The 19,017-nt window shown below is 41.9% G+C and overlaps 1 protein-coding gene across 1 annotated transcript in view; it reads right to left on the reverse strand.

Annotated features, from left to right (window-relative positions):
• Nucleotides 1-16,903, reverse strand: part of PRKAR2B (protein kinase cAMP-dependent type II regulatory subunit beta) — a 151,587-nt gene extending 134,684 nt beyond the window's left edge. The window contains exon 1 of the mRNA XM_066272215.1: nucleotides 16,344-16,903. Coding sequence (XP_066128312.1) covers nucleotides 16,344-16,653 — 310 coding nt within the window. The 5' untranslated portion in view covers nucleotides 16,654-16,903. The remainder of the gene's footprint in view (nucleotides 1-16,343) is intronic.
• Nucleotides 16,904-19,017: the final 2,114 nt, after the last annotated feature.

Genomic DNA, 19,017 nt, shown 5'->3' on the forward strand with positions numbered 1-19,017 from the left:
CCCAGGCTCTGCTAATTTGCTTGATGAACAAAGAGACCAATAAATACGATGAGGCTGCAGAGATCTGGGCTCTCAGTCCTTGAGGTTGGGAGTCCCCATACTCATCTTTGTGTCTTGAGTGTTTTTCTTAAGTCCTGCAGCGCCTTCCTTTGGTGCACACCCTTGCCGAGCTGGTCTCAACAGCAGGTACTATCATTGTTCTTATTTCATAGATGAGGGAATTGAGGCACAGATGGTGAAGTAACTTGCTCAAGGTTCCAAATGTTATAAATGGCAGAGCCAGGAACCTGAAGTTCATACCAAGTAAAGTCATTTTTTTTTAAGTTTCCATTGTTTCTAATTGTTACTGTCACTACTCTTAAAACTTCAGCAACTAAAAGTAATGTTTATTTTCCATAAACTACCTGGTTTCAGAAGTATAAGGCAGAGGAAAGGGGCTCTGTTTATCAAATTAGTGGGTCAAAAAAATGACATGAGTGTGTACAGGAAAGAATAACTGAGGCAGAAGATAACACATTCAGTTTAGGAGAAAAGTACGTATTTGTAGGTGCCTGAAGAACATGCAAGCAGAGCAGGCTGGTAAGCGGTAGGGTGTTAATCTGAAACTTAAAGATAAGGGGAGGTCCCTGCTGGCAGAGAAAACCCGGAAGGCTCCAAAGAGCAAGTGAGCCTTGAGGGGTGGGCAGGATTCATGCAAATCAAGGAGGAAGGCAGCCTGCCGGCGAGGTAGCAGAAGGTGGCTCAGGGCAACATACAAGTTCTGTATTTAAATATCCGCGGCATTACCTTTTGCCTGGAAACTATTATGCTAAGTGAAATAAGCCAGGCAGAGAAAGACAAATATCATATGACCTCACTCATTTGAGGAATCCAATGAAAAATGTGAACTGAGGAACGGAATTAAACCTGAAGGGAAGGGGGGAGGGAGCTGTTGGGAGGGGGATAAGGGAGATGTTGAGGGGTTTACTGGGGAGGAGGGATGCATTCAGCGAGACACTAGAATCTATGTGTACACAATAAATTAAATTAAAAAACTCCAAAAAAATACAAGTTCTGGACTTGGCAGAAGGCTCACATAAGCAGAAGCAGCAACACAGAATATCAGAGAAAGGCAATTCTTATGTAAAAATTAAACACTCATTAACACAATCTAAAGAGGCACATGGCATGGTTCTTAACTGATGTGGTCAGAATGTCTCCTAGCCTAGAATGTGAACTCCTTCCCAGCAAGACTAACCTGTGAACCTATGTTCTTTGCATTTTTCAGAGTGAACAAGTATCAGGCCAGTATACCAGCCTCATTTTTAATACAATGAAGTCTAAACCTATGAACCGAAGATAAGCTAAGGCTATTATATTTCATGTTAACATTTTAAAATGCATTCATGTAAAGGATTATTAGATTATTTTTAAAACATACAAACCTAAGAGAGTTTCAATCACTTTAGAAATATACACGTACAGACATTTACTATTAATCAGACATTCAGCTGAGGTTAAAGTTTATCTGAGCACCTACTAAGGGCCAAGTGCACCGCACAAAGGAAAGCCTCAGAGGCGGAGAACAGAAGCCTGCATATTCCGGCCTGCTTGGGATGCAGACACCAGCCATCTGGAGCGCCTCCTCTGCAGTAGGGCATATTCATCCTGCCATACTGACACCATTAATGTCAACCAGAGAACTCACAAACATTTCTGGTAGGCTGCAATGTAAGCTAGCCTTTGAGAAAGAGTGGGTCTCAGTAGCAAGTTATGAAAAGAAGACTGGGCACTCAGGACCAGGGGAATGTTATGCAACAGTATTTGGCTACATCAATTAAGAACCATGCCATGCGCCTCTATAGATTGTGTGTTAATAACTAATGGATATTTTCAAAAGAACTGTCTTTCTTTCATGTGTCTTTACAGTTACAATTATTGTAATAGGTAATATAAATATGATAAACATTTTTTCAAAAGTTACAATAAAGGAGATAGTGCAAAGTCTCCCTCCTAACCAGATATCCTCTCCAGAGATACTCATTCCTCCTCAGATACTCCATAAAACTGCATTTCTTATAAACTATTTTAAGCTTAGATTTTCTTCTAATTCTGATTGGCATTTTCATGATTTAGTGATTCTTAAATACCTACAGTATGATATGATTCCTTTTGTCCCCAAATTTTGCACCAAGAATATTGGTACTCTATAATCTAGGTTGGAGTTCAACGTAGAGACAGGAATATAGGCTTAAAAGAAAAAGCCTGGATCTTACCTTTCAGGTAATGTAGTTTTGGCTTTATTTCCTTTTTGAAGATAGAATTTTCCTCGGCCCTGCCAGTTGGCTCAGTGTTACAGTGTCGGCCTGGCATGCAGGAGTCCCGGGTTCAATTCCCGGCCAGGGCACACAGGAGTAGCGCCCATCTGCTTCTCCACCCCTCCCCCTCTCCTTCCTCTCTGTCTCTCTCTTCTCCTCCCGCAGCCAAGGCTCCATTGGAGCAAAGTTGGCCCGGGCGCTGGGGGTGGCTCTGTGGCCTCTGCCTCAGGCGCTAGAATGGCTCTGGTTGCAACAGAGCGACGCCCCCTGGTGGGCGTGCCGGGTGGATCCTGGTTGGGCACATACAGGAGTATGTCTGACTGCCTCCCCGTTTCCAACTTCAGAAAAATACAAAAAAAAAAAAAAAAAAAAAAAAAGAAAGATAGAATTTTCCTCTATTCTGCCAAAGTTCTGTTGATTCAAACAACTTAACCTAAGGAATGTCCATTAAAACACACACACATACACACACACACACACCCTGCCTATGTGCAGGTCCTTTATAATCTAAAAGCTTAAATCATTGAACCAAAGTTGGTCATTATACCTTATACACGAACAGAGTACTGAATTGTGGTGTGTATTGTTTAGAGCTGTGGTCTCCAAAATGGGGTCATGCATGCCAAGGCAGAGCATAAGGCAATCCTTTGCCAAGTAGGAAAAATTAGAACTTGTTTACAATTACTTTTCCTTTCAAAATTTATACTGTGGGAACTTTATCATCTACATAATAAATCAATATACCGGTACATGTATAAAATTTATAGAGACACATTGGAAATGTATATTCTAATATATTCTGCAAATGAGGGTACATAATAAAAAAATAACATGTTCATTTTAAAAAATAAATATTATATTGAACTTCTAAAATATATAAAGTGCTAATTTGAGTGGAATAGGCAGAGAAAACAAACTGTAACAGGGACAGATCAATGCTAGACTAGACTACAAATTTTTAAGAAGGCAAAGTAGGTAGCTTACTTTTTGATATGTGGTTCTTTTTCAATCATGTCACTGCGGTCAGAAGTACTGAAAATGAAGGGGATGTAGCATGGTTAAGGAGATGGGCTCATCTGAACTCACACTGTCAGGCTCAAATCCTGAATCCTCCACTTACATGGTATAAGCGTTATAAATCTGTAAGCGGCCTTTTTCAATGTCTGGTACTTTGATATCCCAAATGTTAACAATTATTAAATAAAACAAATGTCATTTAACAAACATAAACTTTCTATAGTAACTGAAATGAAGCAGCTGAGTCATGTTTTAATTTAGGTAACATTTTGAAATGATACATTTTGGGACTAACTGAAAGGTATTTAAACAAATGGAAACTTTTTTCTTTTTTTTAATAAAAAAAAATTCTCTCAATGTCACTGCCATGAACTTTTGTCTTGGAATAGCTAATGTAAATTAAACAGTGTCAGTCCCTAGCCAAATGGATACTGGAATAACTGTATACAGTATATCTTCTTGGCTCCACTTTTATGTGGAACATGTGTTCATATTTTGACCTTTTGTCTTTTTTTCTAATACAGAAACTTTTTTTTTTTTTGTATTTTTCTGAAGCTGGAAACGGGGAGAGACAGTCAGACAGACTCCCGCATGCGCCTGACCCGGGATCCATCCGGCACGCCCACCAGGGGGCGAAGCTCTGCCCACCAGGGGGCGATGCTCTGCCCCTCTGGGGCATCGCTCTGTTGCAACCAGAGCCACTCTAGCGCCTGGGGCAGAGGCCAAGGAGCCATCCCCAGCGCCTGGCCATCTTTGCTCCAATGGAGCCTCACTGCAGGAGAGGAAGAGAGAGACAGAGAGGAAGGAGAGGGGGAGGGGTGGAGAAGCAGATGGGCGCTTCTCCTGTGTGCCCTGGCCGAGAATCGAACCCGGGACTTCTGCACGCCAGGCCGATGCTTTACCACTGAGCAAACCGGCCAGGGCCCAGAAACATTTTTAAACAGTAGCAACTAAAATGAATTTTTTTTTAGTTTCCAAACATATGAAGCTACACATGGCAAAGCCTATTGCTGAAACATTTATAAATGTTACACCAACTGTGTTTATATATCTGATTTTTTTATATTTTGTTTTCATGTAAGCCATGACCTACAAATTTTAGATCAAATTCTTTCCACAAAACAATTACATAATGGAGCAGTCTGAGTCATTTTGAATTTCCAAAACACAAAACTTGCCCCCATAAAATAAAGATAATAATTGGCATCATAATGAGATTTTAATATGTGGTTCTGTGACTATCCCAATCCCAACAAAATGGTATGGATTAGAGTGGAAGGACAATAAGAACAGAGCCAAGAATATGATGATATAACCCATTCAACTCAGAAAAACCACTGTACTCCTTTTTGTTTTCAACTGTCTCTTCTTAAGCAATACAAAAATAAAGTCTAATATGTGATTTCATTGCAATGAAGAAAATGGTAATTCTGAAGGCAAAAGTACAGAAGTACTAGCTTAGCTCAGCAATTTTCAATCTTTTTTATCTCATTGCATACACAAACTAATTACTAAAGTTCTGTGGCACACCAAAAAATATTTTTTGCCAATCTGAGAAAAAATAGTTATAATTTTGATTTATTCACACCAAATGGCTATTGTTGTGTTGGCTGTTTTATTTGACAATTTAAGGAAAAAGAGGTAAGTGTCCCTTACTAAACAGTCCAGTGTTGCATGTTTTAAAATTCTTGTGGCGCCTGACCAGGTGGTGGTGCAGTAAACAGAGCATCGGACTGGGACACGGAGGACCCAGGTTTGAAATACTGAAGTCACCAGCCTGAATGCAGGCTCATCCGCTTGAGCATGGGCTCACCAGCTTGTGTGTGGGGTCTCCGGCTTGAGCGTGGGATCATACATATGACCCCATCATCGCTGGCTTGAGCATGGGATCATACATATGACCCCATGGTCACTGGCTTGAGCCCAAAGGTCGCTGGCTTAAGCAAGGGGTCACTTGCTCTGCTATAGCCCCCTGGGTCAAGGCACATATGAGAAAGCAATCAATGAACAAATAAGAAGACAAAAGAGTCTCAATGAAGAATTGATACTTCTCATCTCTTTCCTTTCCTGTTTGTCCCTATCTGTCTCTGTCCTGTCACACATAAAAAAAATTCTTGTGGTACCCCAGTTAAAAATCAGTTGGCCTAGCCTTTTAAACATTATCTAGCACCTGGATGGAAAACAGAAAGAATTCATAATATGTAAATTAATATAAATAGCACTCAAAATTTAAGTTCTAGTTCTATGTACAAGAAGACCAAAACCAACTCAATTTGGATAACGAATGTCTGTCTCAGCTGCTCTGTGTTAACATAATTTTTAAAATTTATTTATTGGCCCTGGCCAGCTGGCTCAGAGGTGGAGTGTCGGCCTGGTGTGTGGAAGTCCCAGGTTTTTGTTTTTTTTTTGTTTTGTTTTTTGTATTTTTCTGAAGCTGGAAACGGGGAGAGACAGTCAGACAGACTCCCGCATGCGCCCGACTGGGATCCACCCGGCACGCCCACCAGGGACGATGCTCTGCCCACCAGGGGGCGATGCTCTGCCCCTCCGGGGCATCGCTCAGCCGCGACCAGAGCCACTCTAGCGCCTGGGGCAGAGGCCAAGGAGCCATCCCCAGTGCCCGGGCCATCTTTGCTCCAATGGAGCCTTGGCTGCGGGAGGGGAAGAGAGAGACAAAGAGGAAGGAGGGGGAGGGGTGGAGAAGCAAATGGGCGCTTCTCCTATGTGCCCTGGCCGGGAATCGAACCCGGGTCCCCCGCACGCCAGGCCAACGCTCCACCGCTGAGCCAAACGGCCAGGGCCTGGAAGTCCCAGGTTTGATTCCCAGTCATGGCACACAGGAGAAGCGACCATCTGCTTCTCCATCTTCCCCCTTCCTGTTCTCTCTCTCTCTCTCCCCTCCTCTCCCACAGCCATGGCTGATTCGAGCAAGTTGACCTCGGGTACTAAGGATGGCACCATGGCCTCACATCAGGTACTAAGATAGCTTAGTAGCCAAGCAACAGAGCAATGGCCCCAGATGGGCAGAGCATAGGGGGCTTGCGGGCTGGATCCCGGCTGGGGTACATGCAGGAGACTGTCTGCCTCCTTGCCTCTCCCTTAATAGAAAAAAAAAGTTATTGATTGAATTTTAGAGAGGAAGGGAAAGGGAGATTTTATTTAACAGGCAGAGCATACATGACCAGATTGATGCTCTGCCTGTTAAATAAAATAATTACATATTACTATGGAATAGTCTCTAACAAAAGGATTGATTTTTAAGAACTCTAGAGATAGAAAACTTGAGAGAATAATTTTTTCTTAAAAAAAAAGGAGTTGACTCTCAAAACTTTCTGCAGTGAGTGGATGAGTGAATCATCATAGAATCCTACCTTCCAACTTTCACATATTTCTGTTCCAGGTCTCAGCTCTTTCTGGTACATTATTCTATACCAGTGGTTCTCAAAGTGTGCGCCAGGGTGCACTGGTGCACCCTATAAGATTTCCAGGTGCGCCCTATGGTATTCCAGAGAAATATGTGCCTGTTGGGGACCAAACAACTAATAGGGTTTTTGGAGTTTAGATTTTGGGGGGACAGAGGTGTGGGGAATTGGCTGTAAGCTGACAGTCTGCCCAACCGCCACCTCACTTGCCTGATTAGGTTGCAAAAGGCTGTTAAGCTGTGGTGTTGGATTGTTTATACTACCCTCCATGTTCCCCAGAAAGACTGGAGGTAAGTTTCTTCTATCCTTTGTTTGGTGTAAAGCTAAGATGATATGTATGGTGGGGGTTTTTCTGCACTCAACACAATTAAGAGTAAAAACAGAGGAATTCTTCTATGTATGGACGAGGAAATGAGAGTTTGCCTTTCAAATATACTGTATGCCCAAACATTGAAGAAATCGCTAGGACACATTAGGCTCATGTTTCTCATAAACAAAAGAATGAAAAAACTTAACACATTTGTGCCGGGACCTGCCGAATTTACCAAATCTTACTAAGAATGTATCTATCTATCTATCTATATATATATAAATAACATTTTGTCATTTTTTTATTTAACCCCTTTTTACAAATTCTAAAAAGCATAACTCAAAAAATGTAACATAAAAATGCTTTTTAATGTTAGAATAAACTTAATTTTGTCATATTTATTTTGTTTAATTACCATAAAAGCATGCTTGGACTTTATATTTTTTTAATATTTGACTTATTTATTATAACATATTTCTCAGAAATTTGTATAGAGTACGCCTATAATTATTTGTAGGATTTTAAATGTACCCTGACTTCAAAAAGGTTGAGAACCACTGCTCTAGACACTAATAAAGTAGACCCTGCAGTAAGTTACTCAATCTCCTTAATTGAACTCCTCACTCTCCAACAGTGTATCAAGTCCAACCTCCACCAGACACCTTCTCTATTGCTACTCCTCTCATTAAATTACTTCCTGGATTACAAAGAAACTGGTCACTGATCAAATCAAAGGTCTCTTGTTAGCATTCACACAGTTTAAAAATAAACACATTTGTTTTTTGACACAGGTATGAACAAAATCGTGACAGCTGAAAAATTACCAGAATCTGTGATGGCCCTGGCCAGTTGGCTCAGTGGTAGAGCATCCACCCAGCATGTAGAATTCTGGGGTTTGATTCTGCTCAGAGCAGGAAAGTGACCATCTGCTTCTCCTCCCCTTCCCTTTCTCTGAGTCTCTCTTCCTCTTCAACAACCATAGCTCAAATGAATTGAGCATATTAGACCCCGGTGCTGAGGATGGCTCCATGGAGCCTCCACCTAAGGTGCTAAAAATAGCTTGGTTACCAGCATGCCCCAGAGGGCAGAGCACTTATCCCAGACAGGGGTCACTGGGTGAATCCCAGGGCGCATGTGGGAGTCTGTCTCTCTATCTCCCCTCCTCTCACTTAAATAAATAAATAAAAATTTAAAAATCTCTGAAATGAAGATTTGCAACAATAAGTAACCATTAAATATTTATTCCATGCCCATCTAGACACAATACGTCACTTTATTTGTAACCTCAAATGTAAAGCTTAGAACTATCACATTAAATAATAACTAAATAGTTTTTTTTGTGTGTGTATTTTTCTGAAGCTGGAAACGGGGAGAGACAGTCAGACAGACTCCCGCATGCGCCCGACTGGGATCCACCCGGCACGCCCACCAGGGGCGACGCTCTGCCCACCAGGGGGCGTTGCTCTGCCACGAGCGACCAGAGCCACTCTAGCGCCCGGGGCAGAAGCCAAGGAGTCATCCCCAGCGCCCAGGCCATCTTTGCTCCAATGGAGCCCCAGCTGCGGGAGAGGAAGAGAGAGACAGAGAGGAAGGAGGGGGGGGGGTGGAGAAGCAAATGGGCGCTTCTCCTATGTGCCCTGGCCGGGAATCGAACCCGGGTCGCCCGCACGCCAGGCCGACGCTCTACCGCTGAGCCAACCGGTCAGGGCCAATAACTAAATAGTTTGAGCCTAACCAGGCTGTGGCGCAGTGGATAGAGCACTGGACTGGGACTTGGAGGGCCCAGGTTCGAATACCCAAGGTCAACCAGCTTGAGTGCAGGGTTGCTGGCTTGAGTCTGGGATCACAGACATGACCCCATGGTCGCTGGCTTGAGCAAGGGTCACTCACTCTGCTTGAGTCCCTCCCCCTCAAGGCACATAAGAGAAAGCAATCAATGAACAACTAAGGTGCTACAATGAAGAACTGATGCTTCTCATCTCTCTCCCTGTCTGTCTGTCCTTATCTGTTCCTCTCTGTCTCTGTCAATAATAATAATAATAATAATAATAATTAAACAGTTTGATTTTTAAGATAAGTAGACAATGGAAGTATCCCATGCTTCCATTATTGTCTAGCTGCTTTATTCTGCATCCTATTCAGACAAAGTCTAGTTCACTCAAAGAACCCTTCACAGGTCCCAACTGATGTCACTCCTCTTTCAGTTCCTGTCTCCCTGCCTCTTCTTGCCTTTCTCCTTTTACCTCCCTCTGTAACTTTTCTGAAAGCCTCAAATAAAGGATGGAAAAGAGTTTGAGAAAGGACACTATTTCAAGTCCTTTGATTTTCTAATTTTAATACTAAAACAATTCACTAAATACTACTATCAAAATTAATAATGTTTTTCATTGTCTACTTTGAAAATCACAATTGTCACCTATAACTCAAAATATTTTTTAAAATCTCTAATATCACTGGTTTATGCTCATAAGTAAAATAATAGCTTCAATACTTTAGCCATTTGTCATGATGTAATCCATTTCGGGAGGATTTAAAACTACCACATTATTTCTAATACCAAAAGACCATTAAGTCTCATTAACTACAAAATCCTGGCACTTAGCTACAAATCATGAGTTGAAAGATTATGGGGTTTTTTGTTTTGTTTTGTTCTACTGTGCTACATAATTGCACATTAAATCCTAAGTAGACCTGCACATAAACTCATTTCCTACCTCATCTCTCTAAAAAGAGCAAATGCTAGATTGATTTCCACCAAATACAGTGAAATTGCTATTCTCCAAGGAAAGTTTACCCCTCTAGAAGATTTCATGTTAATGAAATAATTTGTTTAACATACAATCAACGTTTTATGTGTCCCATGGGCCTTAAAATATCAAATATTAATTCATTTAGCCTTGTAGCAACTTTATGAGGTAGGTACTATTAGTATGATAACATGTCAACATGTCCACCACAGCCCTTCATACATAAAAGAAAAAAAATGTTGCCTAAATTTAAAGTTAACCCCAAAACACTAATTTTCATGAACATTTTTCAAACTGATTAAATGTATTTAAGAAGTTGATATATTAAAAGATATTTTAACTTTTAGTCAGTTAAGATTAACCACAACAACTAAAATTTCTTCAGCTATATGTTGACAGCTATAAGCAGTAGGAGGCAAGAGCTGACAATCGGTTGCTTCATCTCATAATAATCTCTAGTTGCCATAAAGTTCCTACATTAAGGGCACACAGAAGGGAGCCTAGTAAATCAGCCAAAGCAACAATTCTTTAAAGCTATAATTACTCTCTACAATTTCCTGCTATCAGTCAGGCCACAAACTCAAAAGATAAACATACTTCTTACTTTGAGTATGAACATAATTAAAAATATTTTCACAGCAGATTCTTGGGAAGTCAATCTGTCTATTGTCCCTACTACTTTGCCATCATCTCATTTTAGGAAGATCACATAAACCTTTCAACAGATGGATTTCTGACTTTTATTCTTCAAGTTACAATGAAACTTCAGTTCTTCTAACTCTAAGAGCTTATCTAAGAAAATTTTTACAGACACATGACTATTCTTCTCCACTCTTCTTCAACCATTTCTTCTCACAATAACTTTGTTCTTAGTCTCCCACTGCCAAAACCACAACCTCTACCACCACAAGCTTCAATTTTCCAATACTTTTTATGATTCTGAGGATCCCTTTAAACTGTAAAAAATTCAAGGTAGATAAGATTTTTCAACAAAGATTTGACATAGGTTAGAGTTAAGAGGATTAAGTCAGTTTTCATGTGGTAAATATCTATTTATATACCTTTGACATGCTTGCTTATTAGTGTATGGTTCTTTATTTCTGGCTTGATATCCACTTTAAATTATTTTCCACAATATAGAAAATTACTTCTTCCATATTTTATATTAGTTTATTTTTCTTCTAGGTTGATTGCTTTTCAGATACCCATATATTTTTTATTTTGTTTTGGCTACTTGTCAATTTATTAGAGTATTTTTGAATTTTATTTCCTTAATTTTATAATTTCAGCAATTTCACTGAAGAAATTGTTAATCAACCCAATGATGCCTATGCAAAACCACTACAGGCATTGTTTTTTTAAAAGTTCATGTTACACTGCTTTGCTTTTATACAACACCTACATTATTGCATACCTATTTTCACTAACCAAAAAAAAAAAAAAACTCCAAAGAGGATTTTCACTTGTCTTTTTGTTTTTTTTAGCGAGCGAGAGAGAGAGAGAGAGAGAGAGAGAGAGAGAGACACACAGGAAGGGAGAGAAATAAGAAGCATCAACTCGTAGTTGTGGCACTGCAGTTGTTCACTGATTGCTTCTTATACGTGCCTTGACCAGGGGGCTTGAGCTGAGCCAGTGACCCCTTGCTCAAGCCAGCCCCTTGGGCTCAAGCCAGTGACCTTGGGCTTCAAGCCAGCGACCTCTGGACTCAAGCCAGCAACCCCACTCTCAAGCTAGTGAGCCTGTGCTCAAGCTGGCATCCTCAGGGTTTCGAACCTGGGACTTCAGCGTCCTAGGTCCATGCTCTATCCACTGTGCCACCACAGGTCAGGCAGGATTTTCATTTTTATGAAGAAAGGCGAGAAGCAAAAACAGCATTCAGCCTTTGTTTTGCAGCAAGCCACAGGAGTGGCACTGCTTTTACTATATGTCAGTGTTATTTTAGGTTTTATGTGCTATTTGGCATGATTTAGTAGGTTATTCTTTGGGTCAAAAAATTTTTCCATATAAATGGTACACAGTTGATCCTTGAGCACCACAAGTTTGAATTACACGAGTCTACTTACATGCAGATTATTTTTAATAAATACTGTAAATGTATTTTATCTTATGATTTTCTTAATAACCTTTTTTCTAGCTTACTTTATTATAAAATACAGTATATAATACATATAACTTTAAAAAATGTATGTTAAAAGATATATATGTTAACCAATTATCACTAAGGCTTCCTCCAGTCAACAGTAGGCTATCGGTAGTTAAGTTTTTGGAGGAGTCAAAAGTTAAGCATGGATTTTCAGTTAAGTTTTTGGAGGAGTCAAAAGTTAAGCATGGATTTTCAACACCACGTGAGTTGGCACCCCTAATGCCCCTCCTCCTTCCTTTTGTTCAAGGGTCAACTGTAATTGCTTCTTCACTTCCTAAAAGATTTCACAGGAACTCTCTACTTTCAGATGGGAGAAAGAGGTAATTACCATAGACACCACTACAAATTGGTACTAATCCAATTCTTTGGCCTGTAAAATCTAAACTCTTCTAATAAATTCCAGGCCTGGGGACACTACTCTTTCAAAAGTGACAGATCAAGCTTTATGCACCTTTTACAGAATGGGTAAGAAAGAGACAGTCTCCATTATAGGTTTCTTTAAGAGTTCCCCAAAAGGGGGATCACCATACACCCTTACTCTAATACCTAAAAACTGCCCATTTAACCAGAATTGACAGAAAACTAAAAACAGAAATTAGAAGTGATAAAAACTGAAAGGAAAAAAAAAGGAAATGGGAAAGCTATCAGCAGAAGCGTAAAGACCACATTCACCCATCTATTTGGCCTAGTGCCATCAATGGCCATACTACCAGACCCTAGCTGGCTTGATTCAACCACCACTGAAACATCGATGTCATATTCCTGATCCCCATGTGAGTCAATGGGCACCAGTGTCATGGTAAAAATCTTGCCTATTTGCCCATTCTCCAATAAATACCAGTTACTTGTCTTAAAGAGATTCATGAGAATGGTATGAATAAATCAATGCAATTTTATCACCATTACTGGAAGAATAATCAGGAAAATCTGACCTGTGAGTTAGCCAATAATACCAGTTTAATTTAGGAAGATTTCCCCAATAGGCTTGGGTCAGAGAGGTGTAAGAAACAAGGCTCCGCTACTTACTAACCCTATGTGTGACCTTGGACAAGTTCATTTTTCAGAGCTTTAAAGATAAAACACATTAAGGTAGGGTTTGACATCACATAAATGCTCAAGTGATGTGAGTCCCACACCCTTCGGGAAAGAAATGCTCAAGTTAAAGAGTATACAAGGATGTAGCCAAGCTGACCTGTATTCCAATCCTGGTTTTGCAGCATACTAACTGTGAAATACTAGGCAAGTGCCAGTCTTATATTTCTCATAAAGCTGGGATGATGAATTGAAGCATTTAGCTATTGCCCAGCACACACTGAATATCAATAAATTGTTAATAGGAGAAAGATATCATTATCAGCACTGTCTGCTGATCAGTGTTTCTCAAAGTATAGTCAGGAAACTGAATAGTATCAGAAAGACTGGGAATGTCTAAAAAAAACCCAATAAACAAACAACCCATGTCCCAGCCAAACCTATTCAAAAAAGTTTTCCGAGAATGGTATCTGGTAATATTCATTTCTGAACCAAACTTCCTTGAGGTGCATACTAAGAGTTAAAAATTACTGATCCAGCTGGTCTTGTGCTCTGTCACTAAATTAAGACTTAGCTTCTAGTGCTTATCCTTTACTATGCTAGAATTACCCTGTATGTTTTTGTTGTTATTGTTGTTAATATTTTGGCACTGTTGTGGACCTAGACATTAAATTGATAGGCCCACTCCTGCTCTGCTTCCCAAAGGCATCACTTTGACTTTCCTTTCCCTCTCTGACCAGAAGTTGGCACACTATGGCCTTGTTCTGTGGTCAATTTTGTATAAATCCAATCTCCAGAGGGAATATGTGTTCAACGGGTTGTTTTTTAAAAAAACGAATATGCATGCCATAGAGACCAAATGTTGCTCACAAAGACTAAAGTACTTACTGCTTGAGCTTTTTTTTCTTTTTCTTTTTTTTTTGTATTTTTCTGAAGCTGGAAACGGGGAGAGACAGACAGACTCCCGCATGCGCCCAACCGGGATGCACCCGGCACGCCCACCAGGGGGCGTTGCTCTGCCGTGCCTGGGGCAGAGGCCAAGGAGCCATCCCCAGCACCCGGGCCATCTTTTGCTCCAATGGAGCCTTGGCTGCGGGAGGGGAAGAGAGAGACAGAGAGGAAGGAGGGGGGGGGTGGAGAAGCAGATGGGCGCTTCTCCTATGTGCCCTGGCCGGGAATCGAACCCGGGTGCCCCGCACGCCAGGCCGACGCTCTACCGCTGAGCAAACCGGCCAGGGCACTGCTTGAGCTTTTACCAAAAAAAGTCTGCCAGCCCCTTGTAAGCCTGTAATTGTTTTTAAACTCCAGGTCTCAAAACACTTTACTTTAAGAAAAGAGAATTGAGTGTAATAAAACATATTCTAGTAGATATTTTCTACTGCACCTACCAGAGGCAAGTACCATTGCCTCTGAAGTGTGGTGTGTGTGTGTGGGTGTGGGTGTCTGTGTGCGTGTGTGTGTGTTTAAGCCCTTGGGGGCAGGGCAGGAGTTAACAAGTGTAACTGATTAACAAGTCTTTATTAAAACTCACAAATTTTTACAATAAAGATGCCTTGGACAATATAAAACCATATAAAATGATTCCTGCTGTTTAGAAGTTAATAGCTTATTGTTTCATTGCAAAATAAAAATAAAATCTGCTTTGTGTATAATACATTGCTGTAAGGAAAAAATGGAATCACCAATGCCAATACTTCAAAAGCATTATACAAACAAAATATTTTAGTTATACTAACCATATTGTATTGAGCATCTATAGGTTCTTTAACAAGTGCCTTAGTTCCTAGTTTCCTCCAACCTTGGAAACTAGTCCTTCTTTCCTTTGTGTGTGTGCGTGTGAGCATATATATATATATATACACACACACACACACACACACACACACACACATATACATACACACACACATTTGTGCATGCATGTGTTGGAAGCATATAAAAAAGTATTAGATGTTTCTGTCCTTTGTGTTATTCACTAATGGCTTCTTCTCATTTATTTGAAAGATGTATTCCTTTATCCTTTTCTCATTTCTAGTAAGAAAGACATTTGATTAAATTCTTGTGCAAAAAGAACAATTAAGACTGATGAAAAAAATTTAAGTAACAATCTGTCCCTTTATCTTCATAGAGCACTAATTTCCAGGGATTTTAGAAAAAGCTAAAAAAATGTTATTTTATAACTTGTTTCAATTTTGCAAAGAAAATAAACACCAACACCTTCCTAGGTATATACACAAGAAAATGACACTTGAAAATGTTTTCATTTATGAAATGGCTGCAGGCACACAAACCACAAGCAGTGTAAATAAAAGCTGGTGCAATGCTGAATGCACGTTTCCCTTATACCACAAAGAGAAACAGTTGCACACTGCACACCATGTTGTTTCAGCTGGGATGCCATAAAGATGGGATTAAGGCATCTGTGTCAATACAGGAGGCTGAAATGTGCGTGTGTATGTGTGTGTTAGGGAAAGAGGGTTGTAAGCAGAAGGGGTGGGACTTGCCAAGAGCAGCTATTTGAGAAAATTCCCTTTTCTTTCCCATTCATTCTTTCTAGCTTCAGTGGCTGGTACAGTCCTTACAATTACTCACAGGCTTTTCATTCTAAAGACAATTCACAAGCTTTCAAAACTTCCTATAGTGTTTTTCACACACTTTTATTTTTTTAGAGCACCAAATCAGTCAATATTTCTTTTGTATAAAAGGCAAACTATTAGCCTGTTTCCTCATTCAAAAGACCTGTGTGCTAAAGGCTAAAAAGGATCCTTTTTTGTGTATACAAAAAGTAACACAACGCGGGGGTATAGATAAATTAGAAAAATAAAAGGTTACTTTATTTCCAAGACTGTCAACGCTATTAACATAAATTTAGCTCTGCCCCAATTTCATGCTTTCAGAGAATTTGCCTTCCTAACCACAAAGCCGATCCAATTGAGTACCCCTCGCCTTTTCGCTGTGGACACTCCATTAATAAATATGAGCTAAAGAGGATGCAAAGTGGGCCAGTTTGCTTTATGCACACGGTACCTGTCCAAAGGAATTACCTCTAGCCACAGTGAAAGTTGTCTTGCAGATGCCCACCCGGCACCGGCTGTCCTCTGCCTCTCAGCTTGGGCCAGAGGGGCAGACTGGCAGAGAACCCTTACCTTTCCGCTTCCCACCTCCAGAGGAGGATACGAGGGGAAAGGCATGACAAGAGAGCAGGGTAGGCAGGTGGGCGAATGGGAGAGACAGAAATGGATGCTAAGGGGGTGGGCGAGATGGGATAGTGGGGAAGGAGCCTGCGGGGAGAGGTAGGTGAGCACAGCTGCGGGATGGAAAAGCACACCGGAGCCAGGCGATGGGACAGGGGGCGCGCAGGGGGTCGGTCCTCACCGGTGAAAGCCCCTGAGTCCGCGGCCTCCTCCTCCTCCTCCTGTTCCCCGTTCTCGGAGTCGGTGTGCATGGGCTCCTCGGCGAAGTTGACCTCCTTGCTGGGGGTGCCGCCCCCGGCCGGGGCGCCCGCGTCCCCCCATGTCCTGCCCTCGTGGCCGGAGCGCGCGGCGCCCTTGCGCTCGTTCTCCTGCTGCAGGCGCGTGAAGTGCTGCAACGCAAACTCCAGCAGGTCCGCGGGCTGGTGCCGAAGCACCTCCACGGTGAAAGCCTGCAGCAGCTCCGTCAGCCCCGCCGGGATCTCGATGCTCATCCTGCCTTCCGGGCGGCGGGCGCCTGCGCGCCGCCCTCACCCCTCCCTTGGCAGGCCTCGGGCCCCGCGCCCCGCGGACGGTGCTGGCGGCGCTACCGGCTGCGAGCGCGGCGCACCGGGAGCCGGCTGCCCCGCTGGTCCCGCGCGCGGCTGCTGGGTGCGGCGGCGGCAGCTGAGCGAACACCGCCCGGGAGGGCTGCCTGCATCTCCGGCTCCTCCCGCTCCCGCCGCGGCCGCTCCTCTCCCCCGCCCGGGCCGCCCCGCCCCCGCCCCCGCCTCCACCCCACCGCGGCAAGCGGGGGGAGCTCCCGAGCGCGCCCACGTGATCCCCGGAAACCATGGTAACCCCGCCGGCGGGCGCCATGCGCCCGCCAGTCTGATGGCTTCCGGGCTGAGGGCACTGGCGGGCGAGCGCGGGTTTGCGAGGTACGCTGTCTCCGCGAGCGGCGGAGGCGTTTGCTGCCCCCCACCACCACACACGCTCCCCAGGGTTGTGCCCGCCCCCCGACAACAGGCCGCGCCTCGCCGTCCACCTGTGCGCACGCGATGGAGCGGGCGGGCTGCACGGCCGGATTCTTACTCGTCACTCACCACTGGGAGCCCACGCAAAGCTGGTGCGGCGCGATTTGCCCAGAAACTTCAGTCTCCACCTCGGTAGTGACATTTTCTTACGAGAATCTGGTTGCGTTGATAAGTGTTGGTCATGTCTTTTGTTTAAAGTCATGGAATAGTACTGTTTCTCTTTTGGACAAAGAAATACTACCCCCCATCTTTGTAACACCTTTTTCTTTTACCACGTTTTATCTAGCCTTTCTCCATTCATCTTTTTATTATTTTTGCTTTAATGATTCTAATCCATTTTCCACACTATGAATTTACTACTATTTATTGAGACAAATGCACCATTTATTGTGAGGCACTTATCAAAGTTAGTTGATATCCTTCAAATAGAGCAGTGCAGGAACTGGAATAAAATCTCATAGTTAGGACAGATCCTAAAGCAAGAAAAGCTTTGCTTGATTAGACTTATTTTAAATAAAACTGTCTTTTAGGCCTTGAGTGATTTTGAAAGATATCTCTTCAAAATAATAATACTACTGTATAAAGAGAAATATAAATAAAGATGTGTGCTTTCAAAGTAGAAATCTTGACTTTGAACTGAGACTAATTATGCAAATGTTTACAATTTTGAATTATAAAATTGTCTTTTGCCAATTAAATGCTATTTTAAACCACATACTTCATTTTCTGCAGTGACCACCATATTATTGTAAATAAAATATTTCAAGGGCAAGCTCATTTAGTTATTCTGAGTTATCTTTCTACCCGCAAAAAAATAAATACATGACTCAGGAAATTCAGAGACTAGAAATCCAGATGTAACAAAATACTCCCATTTATAAAATATATCTCGATATTAACCTTTTTTATTAATCCAATTTGAATTCACTCCATGAATGAATGTTTTCTCTATTTTTGTTTCTTTTCAACCTCATAATAATATATTTTTAAATATAGTAATGTACTTCTTGTGTCAAGCATTTTCAAAAGCATGCTTTCATTAAATATGATTCTCACGGGCCCACAATATTAAACTAATTACATAAGCATTATTAACTGTATAAATCTAGTAATTTAAGACAATTTTGCATCATCTGTGTTTAGTCATGATGTTTTGATTAAGATTATCATTGTTTGCATGTGGCAGAAAATGCAAAATACAGTATCTTATACAAGACAGAAGCTTATTTCTCTATAATGTAAAATGTAAGCAGTTCAGGGCTATTATGGTGGTTCCATGATCAGCAGGCACTCAGGCTCCTTGAAGCCCCCTGCTTTGTAATCCTCAATTTGTGGTCCAGAATTACAGCTCCATATTCAGACGTCTCATCCATACTTCAGCAACAGGAAGGTGGGAAAGGAAAGGGAACTTGTTCCCAACACCACACACCCTATCTCTAAGGACGTTTCTAGGAAGTTAAACAGACCTAGTAGTACTCTTATATCCTCTTGGCCAGAATTTAGTCAAGATGGCCACATCTATGGTGTGACAAATAGCATTTTCCAAAAGTGGCTGCAAAAATATCTCCTGTTCTGTGTGCTCTTCTGTGCCACTCCCCTATCAAGAGTTGAAGTATTAATTCCTTTCCTCTGACTCTGGATGGACGTGTGGTAGACGTTATCCCAGTTCTTTTTTTTTTTTTTTTTTTTTTCATTTTTCTGAAGCTGGAAACAGAGAGAGACAGACAGACTCCCGCATGCATCCACCCGGCACGCCCACCATGGGGCACGACGCTCTGCCCACCAGGGGGCGATGCTCTGCCCCTTCGGGGCGTCGCCATGTTGGGGCCAGAGCCACTCTAG

The sequence above is a fragment of the Saccopteryx bilineata genome, chromosome 4 (genome assembly GCF_036850765.1).
Source record: "Saccopteryx bilineata isolate mSacBil1 chromosome 4, mSacBil1_pri_phased_curated, whole genome shotgun sequence".
Classification (NCBI taxonomy): Eukaryota; Metazoa; Chordata; class Mammalia; order Chiroptera; family Emballonuridae; genus Saccopteryx; species Saccopteryx bilineata.